The 21,673-nt window shown below is 41.0% G+C and overlaps 1 protein-coding gene across 1 annotated transcript in view; it reads right to left on the minus strand.

Moving 5' to 3' along the window:
• Mtpn (myotrophin) overlaps positions 1-504 on the minus strand; it is a 32,279-nt gene extending 31,775 nt beyond the window's left edge. The window contains exon 1 of the mRNA XM_059257569.1: positions 126-504. Coding sequence (XP_059113552.1) covers positions 126-197 — 72 coding nt within the window. The 5' untranslated portion in view covers positions 198-504. The remainder of the gene's footprint in view (positions 1-125) is intronic.
• Between the last annotated feature and the right edge of the window lie 21,169 nt (positions 505-21,673).

The raw sequence follows: 21,673 nt of genomic DNA on the forward strand, positions 1-21,673 counted from the left end.
TTCCCTGGCACCGATCGGCCACAGAGTTGCAGGCCCTTGGGCCTCCAGGAGTCTCCCCCGCCTGCCTAGCTCCCGGCGCCCCCTGGGCTTCGCGGCCACGCCACCCCAGCGCATCCCCAGCTCACCTTGGCCACATAGTCCTTCACCTCATCCAAGTCTCCGTTTTTGAGGGCCCACATGAACTCCTTGTCGCACATCACGGCAGCGGGTGGGCCGGCAGGCCGGGCAGAAGTGGCGGGTACGCCCGACGAGGGGACACGAGGAAACGACGCGCCTCAGGCCGCCGCGTGGGCGAGGCTGCGGGCCGCAACGACCGTTGGGGCGGGAGAAAGTTCTTTTTGCAGCCGCTGGGCCCAGCCGAACAGGTTCCGCCTGGCTGGGGAGAAGCAGGACGTTTGCACTTCCGGTTCACGCCCCGCTAGGACCCGCCTGCGACTTCCTCTTCCTCTTCCTCTCCACGGAACGCCCGGCTCTGGACCCCGCCCCGGCTGCTTACCTCGGGAGGGCCAATTGTGCGCAGACTCAGTGTCCGGGCTTGCGGGCGCAGAGAAGAGGAGGGGCGTGGTCCAGTGGGCGGGGCCGGGAGGCTGAGTGACAGAGATCCCGGAGGTCACGAACGTCAGGGGTTAAACCTGGGAAGGTTACAATGTTTTGGGTGAGATTAGAACATTTCCACTCCACTACAGAAGGGAAAATGTTAGTATTCGAGGGCTCACTTTCTAATAATGCCAAGAAGTGTTTACTTTAGATCGTCTCCGTCTCTTTTTACCACTTTAAATCATTAACAAACGGAGAAACGAAACAAGCCACTCTGAAAAAATTGAGAATTTCATCTATACATATAACGTATTTTGATCAAATCCATTCCCTATTTTCTCTTCTCCTTTCTCTGCTCATTCCACCACCACTTTTTCTTCCCAATTATATGCCCACTCTCTTAAAAAAAACCAAAACTTATTTTTATTTATATATTGTGTTTTTCCTGGATGTTTGTATTTATGTGCATCACATGTGTGCTGCTGCCCAAGGAGGCAGGAGAGGCATCAGATCTCAGGGAGCTGAAGTTACAGACTGTTGTGAGCCTTCATACGGACCATGCTAGAAACCAAACCTGGGTCCTCTGCAGGAGCAGCAAATGCTCTTAACCATCTCTCCATCTCTCCATCACTTCTCTCTCTCTCTCTCTCTCTCTCTCTCTCTCTCTCTCTCTCTCTCTCTCTCTCTCTCTGAGCCCACTGGGTCCACTTTGTGCTTCCTGTGTGTGCATGCATGCATGCAGGACCTGCTTTTTTTTAGCCTTGAGGCCTCAAACTGAATTCCTGTTCTTAGACATCTTTGGCTGGGTAGGGCTCTATCCTTTCTCTTCTCCCTCCCCATTACCATCCTTCCTTTTCTCCTTCCTTTCCTCAACTATGCAGTATTGTTTGGGACTCAAGACCCTGCTATCCACCAGAAGGAAATAAAAAGGAAAGAATAAAGCAATTTTTGCTCAGAAGGAAATCTTCAACACACAGTTAAGACAACAATGTCAATATGTTTATGTTTTCAATTGTTTACTTAGGTGCATATGTGCAGATCTACATAGATGGGAATGAGTGTGCTACAGCATCCATGTAGAAGTTAGAGGTCGACTCGCGGGAAGAGTTTGTTACTTCTACTACATGGGTGCTGGGGATTGAACTTAGGTCATTATCAGGCTCTGCTGCCTGAATCTTTACGGTTAGAGCCATCTTGCCGACTCACCCATGTAACTTTAGCACATTAGTACTATGCATTACGTTCCGTGGTGGAAACGCTCATTGTGTGATGGGGATGGAAAGCTAACTCATTTTCCTGTCTAGCAAGTGACACCTAACATGTTGAGTGTAATTTGCATTAAAAATTTGTGTGGTTTAAAAAGCATTCACTTTTTAATTGGTGGATACTATCTTATAATCTTAATGATTCAAACATAAGTGTGTACCAAGGAGCATTGAGAAAAAAATCTTACTGGAACTATTATGCATGTTGGATATTATTATCATTCAGTAAATAATTAAACCAAACGAGTTTACTTCTGTTCCACAAAGTACAGAGGTTGAAAGCACAGAGTGGAGTGAAATGCATAGGTTTTTAAATATAAGATGCACTCTGACTGATTTTGTGTCATCTCCAAGTTATTTAACCCCTTTTGCCTCAAATTTTGCAGCAGAACAAGGCTGTTTGGTGAGTATGTGTACATTTGCTATCATTTAGTAACAACCGATAAAGACTTTCCACCACAAAGAAAACCTCTGAATAACTGTCAACTGCTTATGTTGTTATACTTTTCATTTTGGCTCTGATGGTTGAGAGTACAAAACCACATGTCCATCAGTGACACCTCTCTGGAAGGAAACTTCAGTAAAAACAATGTGAGGCAAAATTTGATTCCTCACAAACTTTCCCAAGTGATCTCTGAGTTACAGGACATGGCAACTCTTGGTTCATCACTAACCAAGACTTCTATGTGATCTACTTTTACATCCAGCATTTCATGAGATTGTCTCAAGCTTAGTATGTTTAAAATGGAATCTTGTCTCATAGATTCTAAACTTCAATAACTCTCTATTCTTCCTGGTTCTATAAATGGCCTTACCGACCACCCAGTCACCAAAACCAGAAACATGAAAGTCACAATACCTCCAGCTATTCCCAGCTTTCTCCTAATCCAACCTTTGAAGTCCCTCAAAATGCTTCGGAATTGGTTGACTTGTAGATTTCAGTACTGACCCATACGTTCACTCAAGCTGTCATCTCTGTCTGCTGCAGAGGCAGCTCTAGCAGATCTCAGTTTTGCTTTCATCCTGTTCCAGGTAACTTTTTTTTTCCCACACAGAGCGTTGCTGTTTTAAAGCTCAAACACAGCATTCACTCCTTGCTTTAAGAGCTGCTTCCGAGAGTACATCCTGTTTGCTGTGTCCATCAGATCAGGGCCCCTGTGATCTTCCCTGGAAAGCCTGATCCCATGACACTCCTCCCACCACTGCTTCTTGAGGTTTTAGCTCACCTTTTGTCTTGTTCAGGAAAAGCCATGCACACTCCCGCCTATGGCCTTCACATGTGTTATTCCTGTCTAGGATTCTAATTCTTGCCGGCTTGGAATTCGTTTGCAGATGTTACCTTGAAGCAAGGCTGCTGTGGGATGGTCTGTATGTCAAATGTGTTGCTGATTGGTCAGTAAATAAATCACTGATTGGCCATTGGCTAGGCAGGAAGTATAGGCGGGACAAGGAAAAGAATTCTGGGAAGTGGAAGGCTGAGAGGGAGACACTGCCAGCCGCCATCAGGACAAGGAAGATGTAAAGTACCGGTAAGCCACAAGCCACGTGGCAAGGTATAGATTTATAGAAATGGATTAATTTAAGCTGTAAGAACAGTTAGCAAGAAGCCTGCCACGGCCATACAGTTTGTAACCAATATAAGTCTCTGTGTTTACTTGGTTGGGTCTGAGTGGCTGTGGGACTGGCGGGTGACAGAGATTTGTCCTGACTGTGGGCCAGGCAGGAAAACTCTAGCTACACAAGGCTTCTAAAACTACTCACTTCAGTCATATAGCTTCCTCCCTGCCCCCCACTTTTTGCCAAGTCACAGTGTTTATCCAAAGATTTTCATTACTTTTTACTTACCTATTTTGGAAGATCTTTACAGCATTCAAAAAATACTTCCTTTTATCTGTCAATACCATTCTGGGTACAAGAGAGAATTGCTCTTCCTGGATTCTTTGTAGCTGAGTAAGGTCATGGAACTAATTTTAGACTATTACTATGAGTACAAGTAATACGAGTCACTTCTAGGCTGGCTGGTTCAAGACCCAGTTTTCCCTTCTTCTGTAGCAATGAACAACACTTCTGACAGTGACTACAAGGTAGCTGGGGGTCGTGGAGGAGCATATGCACAGAGCTTGCCCCATCCTATGCTGAATGTGTAATATAAACGAAATAATTCGTTGTTTTAAACCACCGAGACTTGGATTCTTTCCTGGAGCAGCACTGAGCCAATCTTGATGAATATAGAACTAATTTCCAGTTTGAAGAAGTGGCTGGAACAAAAGCAGTGAATGAATTACTCTGACTTAAGGACCAGGGAGTACACAGAAAAGGAAGTGATAGAAGTCATGAGGATGGGGATTCACATTCACAGGAGCAAAAGATTGGGAAGCACTGTCATGAGAACGGTGCAGTCTGGAGGCAGATGATGTAATCCATAGGCTTGTAGCTGTAGTGGAGGAAGCTGGCACTGGGAGCACAGTTCTCCGTGTTGGTAAATAGTGATTACATAAAACAGTGCAGGGAAAGTTCAGCTTGGAAAATAACTGTCCAGTTTGCAAATAAAAATGCAAGTGAGCCTAAGGGATGCCTCAGCAGTTAAGTGTGTGTACTGCCCTTGGAGCAGGGAGTTCAGGTCCCAACATCCAGTTTGGGCTGCTTGTAACTAACTGCCTGTAACTCCAGCTCCAGTGATCCAGTGCCCTTTTCCGTCCTTCACTGTCACTGGCACTCATGTGTACATTCCTACACACAGACACAGACATATATACACATAGCTAAAAATAAAATATTTGAAAAATGAAGTCGATTATAGGGAGTCCAAAAATATGGAAACATGAACAACTAGAAGAAACAAGTGATTTTTACATTTAATTATTAAAAATAAGCAAAAAAGAGAGGAGATAGAAGAGGTGGGGGAGAAAGAGAGAGGGCAACAAAGGCTGATTAGCATGTAAACTTGAGGATGGAACACATTCTAGATTAAAGTAGTATTTCAGTGAAACCTTTCAGTAGTACAAAATAGCACATGTATCGCTAGCCCAATAGGATGAAAGCACGATGAAATAGCACATGTATCGCTAGCCCAATAGGATGAAAGACAAGAAAGAAATAAGCAAAGAATGACAATGGCTGGGATTGGGACACATAGAGCTCACTTGGATCAACTGTAGAAGTAGCTGACTGAAGTTCTGAGAGTGAGGCCAGAATACCTGTCGTCATATTTATAGGAAACTGTGGATAGTCTTGAAATGACTCGGGGCTTCTTCCTCTGTATATTCTTAGTTTGAGAAAGTTGCTTGAACTCTAAGAAGCACATATTCTCTGAAACTTGCTCAAGATGACAAGTGAGATCAGGGAAAAGAGCCCTTCAGAAGGGGATAGCTAAGAACAGCCCAAAGCCATGACCTGCAGGAGGAAGGTGTTATAGATTCGAACTGGGGCTTAATCAAAGACCACCCCTCCCCCAAGGGGCTCCTTGCAACGCCTGTGCAAGGTTGCAAAATAGCCACAGACTATGATTGGTGTCTCTGCCCCACTCTTCCTCTTTCTGAATGGGAGTGGTTATTGTGGTTATCATGTTCTCACATATATCTGTATACTAGGTTCAGGGGAATGATACTTTGTTACTCAGTTCATATGTCTCTAGATCAACAAAAGGCATACAAACCCTATTGTGAGACCCTGGAAGTTGGGTTTGATAACTCTATTGTCCCGTGTTTTTGTAGTTCTGAAGATTTGAATTCAGGGTCTTTTCACATGCTGGCAAAGCACTCTACCACTGAGCTATGTTACCCAGCAGGCCTGATGCTCTAATAGCATAAAACTTTTTGGATTATTTTCCTCAGAAGACATTATACATTTATTTTGCATGTGGGAAAAAGCATAACCCCAATATCTAAGGACCAGAAGGGCAAACTGATTATCAATAGTTTTTGATCTTGCTTCCTCCTTTGGAGAGGTCACTTTTTGGTCCCTAAGGCTTAAGTGGGCACTTGTGAGTAGTTCTTGCAAGTGAGATATGAACATTTAACATTTAAGAAAACACCTAAACATTTGATAGGCATTGTGCATTTTTGTAGCACTCTTTTCCAAATACAGTGGCAACCCTCAACCCAGGTTCTGGAGTAACCATGTCAAGAAGATTCTGTTACCCATAATAGACAAGTAATATCATTGAGGAATGTTTTGTATTGAATGCCACTAAAATTTCAGGCATTGTATGCCATAGTGAAATAACACAGTTCACCTTGAATAATAAAACTACTACTTATCTATCTCTTGCATTACAGTGAAAGATGTCATAATATACTACAGGATAGATGTTGTTCGACACCCAAGCCTCTAGGCTTTGGGCCCAAGGGCACAACCCAGTGCCCCCACACCACCACCCATTGCAGTCCCAGTTTCAGGCTAGCAGGCAGGTATCCTACAGGCAGATCAGACTACCACCATCCCCCACTAGACCCTGTAACCTACAAGCCCCACCCCTCCCAAACCCACCTATCCTCTGAGACTACAGTTGCTCCCTGAGACAGAGCCCACCAGTGCTGATTGGACTAAGAGCTGCTCCCTGAGACACAGAATCCATCAGCACCAATTGGACCAAGATCTCTGATTAGACCAAGAGCTTCCCATTGGACCAAGAGTATCGATTGGACCAAGAAAGGCTCCCTCAGACACAGACACTGCTTGCACCAAGTGGAGGAAGAGATGGGTAGATGTCAGTGTAAAAATACAGTCAGCAACATAAAGACCAATATGGCACCATCAGAACCTAGTAGTTCTACATCAGCAAGACCTGAACATTCCAAAGCAGAAGAAGCAAAAGAAATTGACCTTCAAATGACTGTAAAAAGATGATAGAGGCCTTTAAAGAGGAAATGAAAATTTCCTTTAAAGAAATCAAAGAAAAGACAAACAAAAAAATTGGAAGAAATCAATAAATCCCTTAAAGAAAACCAAGAAAAAGCAATTAAACAGGTGAAGGAAATAGTTTGAGATTTGAAAAATGAAATAGAGATAATAAAGAAGACAAAAACTGAGGGAATGCTGGAAATGGAAAATTTAAGTAAATGAACAGGAACTACAAATGCAAGCACAACCAACAGAATGCAACAGATGTAAGTTGAAGATATGATAGAGGAAATAGATTTGTCAGTAAAAGAAAACACTAAAGCCAACAAAGTCATAACACAAAACATCCAGGAAATTTGGGATACCATGACAAGGCCAAACCTAAGAATAATAGGGATAGAAGAAGGAGAAGAATACCAACTCAAAGGCACAGAAAATATATTCAACAAAATCATAGAAGAAAACTTTCCCAACCTAAAGAAGGAATGCTTATGAAGATACAAGAAGCTTACAGAACACCAAATAGAATGGATCTAAAAAAAAGTCCCCTCATCACATAATAATCAAACCACTAGACTTACAGAATAAAGAAAAAATAGTAAGAGCTGCAAAGGAAAAGGGTCAAGTAACATATAAAGGCAGACCCATCAGAATAACACCTGACTTCTCAGTGGAGACTCTGAAAGCCAGAAGGTCCTGGACAGACGTTATGCAGACACTAAGAGACCATGGATGCCAACTCAGACTATTATACCCAGCAAAACTCTCAATCACCATAGACAGAGTAAACAAAATATTCCATGATAAAATCAGATTTAAACAATACCTATCCACAAATCCAGCCCTTCAGAAAGTACTAGAAGGAAAAATCCAACCTAAGGAAGTTAGATACACCCATGAAAACACAGGCAATAGATAATCCCACACCAGCAAATACCAAAGAAGGGAAACACAACACTAACACCAAAAAATAACAGGAATTAACAATCACTGGTCATTAATATCCATGGTCTCAATTCACCTATAAAAAGACACAGGCTGACAGAATGGATATGAAAACAGGATCCATCCTTCTGCTGCACACAAGAAACACACTTCAACTTCAAAGACAGACACAATCTCAGAATGAGAGGCTGGGAAAAGACTTTCCAATCAAATGAACTTAAGAAGCAAGCTGGTGTAGCTATCCTAATATCTAATAAAATAGATTTCAAACTAAAATCAATCAAAAGAGATCAGGAAGGACATTACGTATTTATCACAGGGAAAATTCACTAAGATGAAGTCTCAATTCTGAACATTTATGTTCCAAATACAAGTGCACCCACATTTGTAAAAGAAACATTACTAAAGCTTAAATCACACATCAAACCCCACACACTAGTAGTGGGATATTTCAACACCCCACTCTCACCAATGGACAGGTCTGTCAGACAGAAACTTAACAGAGAAATAAGGGAACTAACAGACATTATGACTCAACTGGACTTAATAGATATCTACAGAACACTTCACCCTAACACAAAAGAATATACTTTCTTCTCAGCACCCCATGGAACCGTCTCTAAAATCAACACATGCTCAGTCACAAAGCAAATCTCAACAGATACAAAAAAATTGGAATAACTTTCTGTATTTTATCGGACCACCATGGCTTAAAGTTAGATTTCAACAACACAAATTACAGAAAGCCTACAAACTCATGGAAACTGAATAATGCCCAACTGAATCACCAATGTATCAAGGAAGAAATAAAGAAAGAAATTAAAGATTTCCTAGAATACAATGAAAATGAATATACAACATACCCAAATTTATGGAACACAATAAAAGTAGTGCTAAGAGGAAAATTCATAGCACTAAATGCCCACATAAGGAAGATGGAGAAATCTCACACTAGTGACTTAACAGCATACCTGAAAGCTCTAGAACAAAATGAAGCAAAGTCACCCAGGAGGAATAGACACCAGGAAATAATCAAACTGAGAGCTGAAATCAATAAAATAGAAACAAAGAGAACAATACAAAGAATCAATGAAACAAAGAGCTGGTTATTTGAGAAAATCAACAAGATAGACAAGCCCTTATTGAAATTGACCAAAAGGCAGGGAGAATATCCAAATTAACAAAATCAGAAATGAAAAGGGAGATATAACAATAGACAACGAGGAAATCCAGAGAATCATCAGGTCATACTTCAAAAACCTGTACTCCACAAAATTGGAAAATCTGAAAGAAATAGACAATTTTCTGGATAGGTACCACATACCAAAGTTAAATCAAGACCAGATAAATTATTTAAATAGGCCAATAACCCCTAAGGAAATAGAAATAGACATTAAAAGTCTCCCAGCCAAAAAAGTCCCAGATCAGATGGTTTCAGCACAGAATTCTACCAGAATTTCAAAGAAGAGCTAATACCAATAATCTTCAAATTGTTCCACACAATAGAAACAGAAAGAATATTACCAAACTCTTTTTATGAGGCTACAGTTACCCTGATATCCAAACCACACAAAGATGCAACAAAGAAAGAGAATTACAGACCAATCTTCCTCATGAACATTGATGCAAAAATACTCAATAAAATATTGGCAAACCAAATCCAAGAATACATCAAAAAAATTATCCACCATGATCAAGTAGGCTTTATCCCAGAGATGCAAGGATGGTTCAACATATGAAAATCTGTCAATGTAATACACCATTTAAACAAACTGAAAGAAAAGAAACCACATGATCATCTCATTAGATGCTGAAAAAGACTTTGACAAAATCCAACACCCCTTCATGACAAAGGTCCTAGAGAGATCAGGAATACAAGGAACATACCTAAATATAATAAAGGCAATTTACAGCAAGCTGATGGACAACATCAAATTAAATGGAAAGAAACTCAAAGCAATTCCACTAAAATCAGGAACAAGACAAGGCTGTCCACTCTCCCCATATTTATTCAATATAGTATTTGAAGTTCTAGCTAGAGCAATAAGACAACAAAAGGAGATCAAGGGATAGAAATTGGAAAGGAAGAAGTCAAGCTTTCCCTATTTGCAGACGATATGATAGTATACATAAGTGACCCCCGAAATTCTACCAGGGAACTCCTACAGTTGATAAACTCCTTCAGTAATGTGACAAGGTACAAGATTAACTCAAAAAAATCATTAGCCCTCCTATATACAAATGATAAATGGGCTGAGAAAGAAAGCAGAGAAACATCTCCCTTTACAATAACCACAAATAATATAAAATATCTTGGGGTAACTCTGACTAAGCAAGTGAAAGACCTGTATGATAAGAACTTTAAGTCTCTGAAGAAAGAAATTGAAGAAGATATCAGAAAATGGAAAGATTGCCCATGCTCATGGATAGGTAGGATTAACATAGTAAAAATGGCAATCTTACCAAAAGCAATCTACAGATTCAATGCAATCCCCATCAAAATCCCAATTCAATTCTTCACAGACCTAGAAAGAACAATACTCAACTTCATATGGAAAAACAAAAAACCTAGGATAGCTAAAAGAATCCTGTACAATAAAGCAACCTCTGGAGGTATCACAATCTCCGACCTCAAGCTCTACTATAGAGCTATAGTAATAAAAACAGCTTGGTACTGGCATAAAAACTGACACATGGACCAATGGATTTGAATTGAAGACCCTGACATTAATCTGTACACATATGAACACCTGATTTTTGACAAAGAAGCCAAAACTGTACAATGGAAAAAAGAAAGCATCTTCAACAAATGGTGCTGGCATAACTGGATGTCAACATGCAGAAGATTGCAAATAGATCCATATCTGTCACCATGCACAAAACTCAATTCCAAAGGGATTAAAGACCTCAACATAATCCAGTTACACTGAAGTTGATAGAAGAGAAAGTAGGAAGTAGTCTGGAACGCATTGGCACAGGAGACCACTTCCTAAATATAACACCAATAGCACAGACACTGAGAGCAACAATTAGTAAATGGAACCTCCTGAAATTGAGAAGCTTTTCTAGGGCAAAGGACATAGTCAATAACACACAATGACAGCCTACAGAATGGGAAAAGATCTTCACCAACACCACATCTGACAGAGGGCTGATCTCTAAAATATATATAAATTCAAGGAACTAGACATCAAAATACTAAACAATCCAATTAAAAAAAGGGCTATAGAACTAAACAGAGAATTCTCAACAGAAGAATCTCAAATGGCTGAAAGACATTTAAGGAATTGCTCAACATCCTTAGTCATCAGGGAAATGCAAATCAAAACGACTCTGAAATACCATCTGACACCTGTCAGAATGGTTATTATAAAAAAAACACTGATGATAGGTTATGTTGGAGAGGATGTGGAGAAAGGGGAACACCCCTCCACTGTTGGTGGGAATACAATCTGGTACAGCCACTCTGGAAATCAGTATGGCAATATCTCAGAAAATTGGGAATCAACCTACCTCAAGACCCAGCTATACCACTCTTGGGCATATACACAAAGAATGCTCAATCATACCACAAGGACACATGCTCAACTATGTTTATAGCAGCATTATTCATAATAGCCAGAACCTGCAAACCACCTAGATGCCCCTCAACTGAAGAATGGATAAAGAAAATGTGGTACATATACACAATGGAGTACTACTTAGCAGTAAAAAACAGTGATATCATGAAATTTGCAGGCAAATGGCTGAAACTAGAAAATATCATCTTGAGTGAGGTAACTTAGACTCAGAAGGGCAAACATGGTATGTACTCACTCATAAGTGGATACTAGATGTAAAGAAAAGGATAACCAGACTACAACCCACAGCTCCAGAGAAGCTAGCTAACAAGGAGGAGCCTAAGAGGGACACACAGATTGCCCAGTGAAGGAGAAATAGATGAGATCTACATGAGCAAACTGGGGGTGAGGAGGAGGGTAATGGAAGGCAAGGGGTGGGGTATGAGAACATAGGGGAACTGGAGGTTTGAGCTGGAACAGGGACAGAGTGAGAGAGCAAAGAAAGAGATACCATGATAAATAAAGACATCATGGGAATACAGAGAGACAGGGTGCTAGGGAAGTTCCCAGGAATCCACAAGGATTACCTCACCTTAGACTACTAGCAATAGTCGAGAGGATGCCTGAACTGGCCTATTCCGGTAATCAGATTAGTGAATACCCTAACTATCATCATAGAGCTTTCATCCAGTAACTGATAGAAGCAGCTGCGGAGATCCACAGCCAGGTGCTAGGCCGGGCTCCAGGAGTCCAATTGATGAGAGAGAGGAGGGATTCTATGAGCAAGGGACATCGAGGTCATGATGGGAAAACGTTCAGAGACAGCCGGCCAAACCAGTGGAAACACATGAACTGTGGACCATGAGCCCCCATGGGACTGGACTAGGCCCTCTGTATAGGTGAGACAGTTGTTTAGCTTGAACTGTTTAGGGGGCCCCCAGACAGTGGGATTGGGATTCATCACTGGTGCATGAGCGGGCTTTTTGGAGCCCATTGCCTAGGGTGGAACACCTTGTGCAGCCTTGGTGTAGCGGGGAGAGGCTTGGACCTGCCTCAACTGAATGTACCAGGCTCTGCTGACTCCCCATGGGAGACTTTGCCTTGGAGGAGGTGGGAATGGGGGGGAGCAGGAGGAGGGAGGAGAGGGGGATCTGTGGTTGGTATATAAAATGAATAGAAATTTTCTTAATAATACTAATAAAAAAGATGTTGTTTGAATCTCAGATGGTATTACAATAAAAAACCCAGATCCAGATATTGGGATGAAAACTGAATGATCAGAGAAGCAGAGCAAGCCACAGCCAACCTCACCTCTCCAGCTCCTCAGCTGATCCTGTTTCCTCTGACTGAAAGCCTCAGAGTCTTCACCCAAAAGGGCCTCAGCTGAACTGCTTTAGTTCCTGTTTCCTCATGCCATATATACCTTTCTCCGCCCTGCCATCACTTCCTGAGATTAGAGGTGAGTGTTCTTCCCAGCACTGGGATTAAAGGTGTGTGCCACTACTGCCTGGCTCTGTTTCCAGTGTGGCCTTGAACTCACAGAGATCCAGACTGGATCTCTGCCTGCTGAATGATAAGATTAAGGGTGTGGGCCACCACTGCCTGACCTCTATGTCTAATCTAGTGGCTGGCTCTGTCCTCTGATCCTCAGGCAAGCTTTATTAGGGTACACAATATATCACCACAAGAAGATTAAAAACATACATTTATTTTTCATAGTTTTGAAGGCCAAGAAGCCTAAGATCAGATGATAGTATGATTGAGTTCTGGTGAGGGTCCAATTTCCAGTACCCTGGGAAAGGAGGGTAAACAGAGAGTTAATATCATATTAAATATAATATTCCCCAAATTGTGGGCTTATAGTTGATTTCTTCTTTATACTTGTATAAACTTTCTAATTTTTATAAATAAGTTATAATTTTCTATCTATATAGGGTTACTTGAAGGACTTTATGATGATTACATTAAGTTTATAAAGACTGAGTAGAAAGAAGCAATGAAACAGGCCCAATTCTATTTGATCCTCAACATAATGCAAACTTAGAACAAATAATTTATACACTTTTATTCAGTACCCCAAACTGTGCTAGGAATCAGGAAGAAAGTGATGACTTTGAATAAGCACTCTGTGGTGGTTTAAATGAGAATGACCATCTCTTAGTTAGGCTTATCACTGATGCAATGAAACACCATGAACAACACAACTTGAGGAGAAAAGCGCAACTTGAGGAGAAAAGAATTTATTTGGCTTATGCTTTCTCATCACCTTCAATGATTATTGAAAGAAGTTGAGACAGGAACTCAAAGAGGGCAGGAACCTAGAGGCAGGAGCTGATGCAGAGGCCATGGAAGACTGCTGCTTACTGACTTGTTCCCCCTGGCTTCCTCAGTCTCCTTTTTAAAATAGAACCCAGTACTACCATCCTAGGGGTGGTCCCAGAGACAATAGGCTAATCCATTAACCCTTCATTAATCACGTTAAGAAAATGTCCTACAGGCTTACCTACAGCCTAGTCTTATGGAGCCTTTTCTCAGTTGAGAAACTAGCTTGTGTCAAGTTGACATAAAACTAGCCAGTACAGTTCCACCTTCCCCTACTAGGCTCATATGTTTGCATGCTTGCCTCCCACTTAGTGGAAATGTTTGGGAAGGATTAGGAGGAATGGCTTTATTGGAGTAGGTGTGGCCTTGTTGACAGAGGTATGCCACTGGGAGTAGGCTTTGAGGTTTCACAAAAGTCCACACCAAACCTTGTCTCCCTGCCTTTCTCTCTGCCTGCTGCTTGCACATCAGGATATAAGAGCTCTCAGCTACTGCTCCTGTGCCATGCCTGTCTGCTTCCTGCCATAATGATCATGGACTAAACATCTAAAGCCCTCAATTAAATGCTTTCTTCTATAAGAGTTGCCTTGGTCACAATGTCTCTTCACAGAAATAGAACAGTAACTAAAACAAGCTTCCCTCTCATGGAAGAAACAGAACAAACAAATAAATTAGTAAGATAATTCAGCTTGGGTTAAGTGTTATGATGAGGCTGAGAGGGCGTGTTTGTGGGAGGCCAACATTAGCTATATAGAGTATTCAAAGAAGGCTTTGTCAGAGTGGGAACATCTAAGGTGAGACAAAGAGCAACTTGCCCAATTTTCTGCAGCAGAATATTCCAGGCAAATGGAACAGCAATCACAAAGGTCAAGGTAAGCATAGACTTGATGGAATCAGGGATTGGGCTGACTCTAATAGTAGAAATGAGTATGCAAAGAGTCAAGGCAAATTGTGATGATAATTTGGACCTGCTGAGTTGTTATAAGAAGGAAAACACACGTATAAAGTATTGTTGATACTCTTCCAACATGACGAGAACAATCGCAATGCTGAAATAGCACTAGGACCACGTAGAAAGTCTATGTGAATACAGCCTTCAATTCCCCATTTATCTTGAATTCTCTTTAAGTCACATATATTATTATGTAGACATAGTATCCTGATCATTTTTTATAATTTTTATAATTTTATGTTTTAGGAAGAGCTGTAGTGTTTGGATGGGAAATGTCTCTTACAGGTTTAAGCATTTGAACAGCTGATCTCATGTTGGTGGCACTGTTTGTGTGATTATGGAACATTTAGGATGTGGAGGAAGTATATTACTGGGGACAGTTTTGAGAGTACATAGCCTCACTACACTTCTAGTATACTCTTTTGGCTTCCTTTATGACGGCACGTGATCATTCCATTTCCTGCTCTGTTGGACTGCTGTCATGCTTTCTTTATCATTAGGGACCTCCTTTCTGGAACCCTAAGCCATATCTTCCAAATGTTGCTTATGGTCAGGTATTTTATCACAGCAACAGAAAAGTAAGTAATGCAGGTCCAAATGTATTGCTGTAGATGAAAACAGAGTAAACAAAAAAGCAAGCTGCTTTCCCTGTTAATTGCCCACACCCATGTGGAATCACAGAAGTGCCAGTACTAACCTTTGCTGGTGCCTGAGTTTTGGGTACAGTCTAGGTTGGAATACATTATCGCTGAAATGTTAAATTTGCATTCCCAAACTTACAGCTGAAAAGCCAAATGTGAAGCTGTTTCACACCGGTGACAACGATGACTGAAAGGGACCTTGAAGAAGTACATTGGACTGATGGAATAAGAGTCTGAGGTGTAGCTGGCCAAGTTTGTCACATTGAACTGAGTCTATGGCACAACTAAACGTCTCTTTAAAGAAGCTAGACTATCAGGTGACTGTTATTCAACATCTTTCTTCATGAGTCCATGATCACAGCAGCAGTAGAGAGACAGGGTAAAGCTGCTTGGACAAATCAGGAATAACATCCCCCAAACAAGCCTGGAGATGGAAAGAGTGGACTTTCTATTCAACTCACACATGGAAAACCATCTATATCTATAACGTCCTTGAATATAATAGTTCTGCAATGTCTTTTTTTTTTAACTTACTAAAGAACACACATGTGGCAGGGGAACCATATTTTGTAAAAACAATATGTGAGCTACTAGAAAATGTAGACAAATAGACACTGATGTGTGTAACTGGGTAATTAATACTGCAATTCACCTTGTTCTGAGTAGATCAGTCCATTCCATAAGTCTCTAAAGCAGTGTTTTGTGCTTCTTGTTCTGGGAGGTAACCCAGGGCAAGAATAAAAGGTAGGGAGAATGGCTGTCCATGAAGCTTCATGCTTTAATGTCAACTCATTAATGCCTTCCCGCGTTCAACAGCAGAGTACTCTGATTCCCCTCCCCCATTCATAACTATATCACGTTTCTTCAGTGATTTATTTTCCTACTCAATGCTATACGGCAATGACCAGGGAGAAAATGGAGTACCTTGGGAAATCTGTGTTTAGATTCTGCAATGAACTCTAACTGAAAGATTTTGAGCTGCAGTGTTCTGTAGAAGAGTTTGGATGATTCTAGGAGTTTTAGAGAAACTTATTAATGGAAAAACAAGGTAACAATTCAAATTTCCATGAATTTTGGTTTTATGAAGCCAACTGTCCAAGTCACGAATAAAAATGTCTCATAAATATTAAAATCAGGAAAAATATGCTTCAGTGTGTATAATACATTTATAATGATTGTATATAGTCAGGAACATATTTATGCTTTAAATATTATACAATTTTGTTCTTTTTGTTTATTATTTCTTAGATCAATTTGATATAAAAATTTTCCTCATCCACAAACCATAATATTGTTCTTCTGAGAAATTTATTTTATGATGATTCATTTTATTTTCTATTCCTAGGCATCATACAGAAAAATTCTTAACTATGTCTTTTTTTCTGGTAAATTTGAAGACGGTTCAATTGTATAATAACTAGTTCTCTATTATGTTCTTCTAGACATGCCTGAAGAGATTTACTGTCCATAGGGATGGGCCAGGTAAAATAAATTATGCATGTTATAATAAGAGGTTATGCCTCTGGAGGCATCACGATCCCTGACTTCAAGCTATACTATAGAGCTACAGTAATAAAAACAGCTTGGTACTGGCATAAAAATCGACATGTAGACCAATGGAATCGAATTAAAGACCCTGACATTAATCCGCACACCTATGAACAAATAATTTTTGACAAAGAAGCTAAAAGTGAACAATGGAAAAAAGAAAGCATCTTCAACAAATGGTGCTGGCAAAACTGGATATCAACATGTAGAAGGCTGCAAATAGATCCATATATATCACCGTGCACAAAACTTAAGTCCAAGTGGATCAAGGACCTCAACATAAATCCAGCTACTCTGAACCTGCTAGAAGAGAAAGTAGGAAGTAGTCTTGAATGCATTGGCATAGGAGACCACTTCCTAAATAGAACACCAGTAGCACAGACACTGAGAGAAACAATCAATCAATGGGACCTCTTGAAACTGAGAAGCTTTTGTAGAGAAAGGATATGGTCAACAAGGCAAAGCGACAGCCTACAGAATGGGAAAAGATCTTCACCAACCCCACATCTGACAGAGGACTGATATCCAGAATATATAAGGAACTCAAGAAATTAGACATCAAAATGCCCAACAGTCCAATTAAGAAATGGGCTATAGAACTAAACAGAGAATTCTCAACAGAGGAAACTCAAATGGCTGAAAGACATTTAAGGAATTGCTCAACATCCCTAATCATCAGGGAAATGCAAATCAAAACAACTCTGAGATACCACCTTACGCCTGTCAGAATGGCTAAGATCAAAAACACTGAAGACACCTTATGCTGGAGAGGATGTGGAGCTAGGAGAACTCTCCTCCACTGCTGGTGGGAATGCAAGCTTGTACAACCACTTTGGAAATCAATATGGCACTTTCTTAGAAAATTGGGAATCCATCTCCCCCAAGATCCAGCTATACCACTCTTGGGCATATACCCAAGGAATGCTCAACCACACCACAAGAGCACTTGTTCAGCTATGTTCATATCAGCATTATTTGTAATAGCCAGAACGTGGAAACAACCTAGATGCCTTTCAACTGAAGAATGGATAAACAAAATGTGGTACATATACACAATGGAATACTATTCAGCAGAGAAAAACAATGACATCATGAGGTTTGCAGACAAATGGATGGATCTGGAAAAAAATCATCCTGAGTGAGGTAACCCAGACTCAGAAAGACAAACATGGTATGTACTCACTCATAGCAGGATACTAGATGTGGAACAAGGATGACTGGACTGCTACTCACATCACCAGGGAGGCTACCTGGAAAACAGGACCCCAAGAAAGACACGGGGATCACCCAATGACAGAGAAATGGAATGAGATCTACATGACCAGCCTGGACATGAGTGGGGGTAGTGAAGGGCGAGGGTCAAGGGAAAGAGAGCTTGGGGGAGCGGGAGATCCCAGCTGGATCAACAACAGAGAGGGAGAACAAGGAATAGGAGACCATAGTAAATGAAGACCACATGAGAATAGGAAGAAGCAAAGTGCTAAAGAGGCCCACAGAAATCCACAAAGATACCCCCACAACAGACTGCTGGCAATGGTCAAGAGACAGCCTGAACTGACCTACTCTGGTGATGGGATGGCCAAACACCCTAATTGTCGTGCTAGAAACCTCATCCAACTACTGAGGGATCTGGATGGAGAGATCCATGACTAGGCCCTGGGTGGATCTCTGGGAGTCCAATCAGAGAGAATGAGGAGGGTTTATATGAGCGAGAATTGTTGAGACCAAGGTTGGATAAAGCACAGAGACAAATAGCCAAACGAACCAAAACACATGAAATATGAACCAATGGCTGAGGGGTCACCAACTGGATCAGGCCCTCTGAGTGGGTGAGACAGTTGATTGGCCTGATCTGTTTGGGAGGCATCCAGGGAGTGGGACCGGGTCCTGTGCTCATTGCATGAGTCGGCTGTTTGAAACCTGGGGCCTATGCAGGGTCGTTTGGCTTGGCCTGGGAGTATGGGACTGGACCTACCTGGACTGAGTCTACCAGGTTGATGTCAGTCTGCGGGGAAGGCTTTGCCCTGGAGGAGATTGGAATGGGGGGCGGGCTGGGGGGAAGGTGAGGAGGGCGGGAGGGGAGAGAACAAGGGAATCCGTGGCAGATATGTAGAACTGAATTGTATTGCAAAATAAAAATTAAAAAAAAAGAATTGTAATGTAAAAAAAAAAAAGAGGTTATGGTATTGTAAACAAATACCTGACTGATATGCTGTATAATGTGTTTGTTACAGAGGCTTAGATATATTAACTACGTGGGAGAAAAGTATGGAAAGGAGTTGGGAAGGAAAAGAAAAATGATAAAAATATTCTATTGCTTTATAGGCTGTCAAACATTCTTATACCATTTTTACCTGAACACCAGGCCTATAGGCAGAGTTTTTCTGTGTCTCAGCAGCTGCTCCCAAATAACCATTCAGAGACTTATTATTAATTATAAATGCTCAGCCGATAGATCAGCCTGGTTACTAGTTAACTCTTGTATTTTAAGTTAACCCGTATTTCTTTTTTTTAAAATCTGTATTTCTTATCTACACTCTGCCATGTGGCAGTACCTTTTCTTTTTCCAAAATGGTATGTTCACCTTGCTTCTTTCTGCATCTCCTCCCAACTGAGAAAACCTCCTCTTCTTCCTCATGCTCTTTTTTTCTGCAAGTCCCACCTAACCTCTACCTGTCCAGCTATTGGCCAGTCAGCTTCTTTATTAACTCAACCACAGTGACACATATTCACATAGTAAAGGAGGAAAGTATGGAAAGGAGTTGGGAAGGAAAAGAATAATGATAAAAATATTCTATTGCTTTATAGACTGTCAAACGTTCTTATAGTATTTTACCTGAACACCAGGCCTGTGGTACCTGAAGTAGCCTGTGTTGTTATGTCATCTTGTAGGTGTGGAAATGAAGCATGGGGAGATCCTTCACTTTGCAAAGCTACAAGTGGTGGAAGTGGATGTTCATCTTGGCTTTAGTACTATAGTGGCGAAAAGTGGGCCAGACAAGCATGGAGTAGTGGGAACAGGACTGGAGTTTGTTAAAATCCCAGGTTCTAGTGCACATAACGAGTACAAATGCTTCAGAATTCTCAGAAGGGATCAGAGTACACTTTCATCTCTTTCAGTTCCAGGTTGGAGCATGAGGGTGAACAGTCAGGATCAATCTTGCATCTTTATGGACCTGAGAGTTGGAAGATAGGTCTTTCAACCAAGAAAGGGAGCAGCTGCGGACTGAGGAAGGGAATCTAAAAGCATTACCAGCATTTTAGGGGAGAAAATTGCTTGTTTCAAGGAGCTGTCATATACATTGCATGGTGTTTAACAGTTACTATTAGGTATTACCTACTCTGCCTACTAGAGCATTGCCTCTCATCTCCAGTACCATATCCTCAGACATTAGCTACTGCTCTCCAAGAGGCAGAATTACTGACAGTTGAGAACTATTATTTAAAGCAAACTAAATTGAATTAAGTAACCAAGATAGTATGCCTCGAGTTTACCTGCTGATGCGTAGATTGTATCTCAATATCCCCTTCAACTGTTAAAATATAGTTATTCTGTAACTGTGGGCTATTGGTTTCAAAACCTCCTGCAGATAACAAAATACATGCATGCTCCAGTCCTTTATGTAAAATGTTATAGTAGTCACATTCCCCTAGGCATGTCCTCCCACATTTTTTAGGCATGCCCAAGCTTTTGACATTAACTGTGAGATCATCATCTACAAAGTTCATGCTTGAGAACAATGCACAAATGAGTTTCAAAAAAGTGCACAAACCACCCTCATAATATTTTAACTAAGTTTACACTTTTTTTTTTTGCATCGGACCACATTGATAGTTATCCTCTGCTTCATACAGTTGTTGTCCACAGGTTTCATAGGCCTGTTAGATTACTTATAATAGCTAACACAATGAAAATGTGGTCTAAATAGTTTTTAGACCATATTATTAAGAGAATAGTGAAAAGAAAAGTTTGTGCACATATAGTACAGTTTTCATGTGTGTATGCATGTATGTGTGTGTGGAACACATCATGTGTATGTGTTCCCATGTGTGTAGGCAGGTATATATGCATGCACATCATGAAGACCCAAAGTTGACTTCTGGTGTCTTCCTCCATTGTTCTCTACTTTATATTTTGAGGCAGCATCTCTCATTGAATTTGGACTCATTGTTTCAGCGAGGCTAGCTAGCTTGCTCTGGGGATTTTCTGTCTCTGCGCCTTGTGCTGGAATTCCAGGCTGGCCACCGTGCCTAGCTGACTTCCATGTAGTTCTGGTGATCAGAACACTGCTTCTTATGTTTTCATAGCAAGTGTTTTACACACTGAGCTCTTTCTCTGGCCATTGAGCACATTCTTACTTTTTTTTTCCTGAGACAGGGTTTCTCTGTGTAGCCTTGGCTGTCCTGGAACTCAATCTGTAGATGAGGCTGGGCTTGAACTCACAAAGATCTGCCTGCCTCTGCCTGGGATTAAAGGTGTGAGCCACCACCATCTGGCTATTTTTTTTTTATTGTATTTTTTTTTTATCAAGGGTTGGTTGAATCTGTTGATGTAGGACCCCTTAGATGTGGAGGCTGAGTGTATGTTTTTAAGGCAATGAGCTCCAACTGCCAAACATACACTCACTGAACCATCTACAGGTGAGGAACACCAGAAAAAAAATATGAGGGGAAATTATGGTCTCACGAAAAAGGACTTTGGAGGAAACCCCTAGATTGCTAAAATACTAGCAATAGAGTAGTAATTGAAGCAGAAGTTTCTCAAGTCCCTACCTTTTATAAGCAATGTCACTGTCCCCAGGCCTGTAAAATGGTGTTATATTTTTGAAAGACCATCTGTATTTGACTGTGGCATCTGAAGTCACTGCTTCAGCTGCTTCATCACAAAGACCAGGCCACCCATTCAGAAGTGTCTGATGAGAACAGTCTCTCAAGAAAGAGAGACAAGTAAAATCATCCAGATGATAAGATTTTGATCCTCTTCAGAGAGGGAGGCAACTTGTACATTTGAAAATCACTAGAATAGGGGATTTGGATGCTTTATTGTAGTGGATAAACATT

Source organism: Peromyscus eremicus, chromosome 3, assembly GCF_949786415.1.
Source record: "Peromyscus eremicus chromosome 3, PerEre_H2_v1, whole genome shotgun sequence".
Classification (NCBI taxonomy): domain Eukaryota; kingdom Metazoa; phylum Chordata; class Mammalia; order Rodentia; family Cricetidae; genus Peromyscus; species Peromyscus eremicus.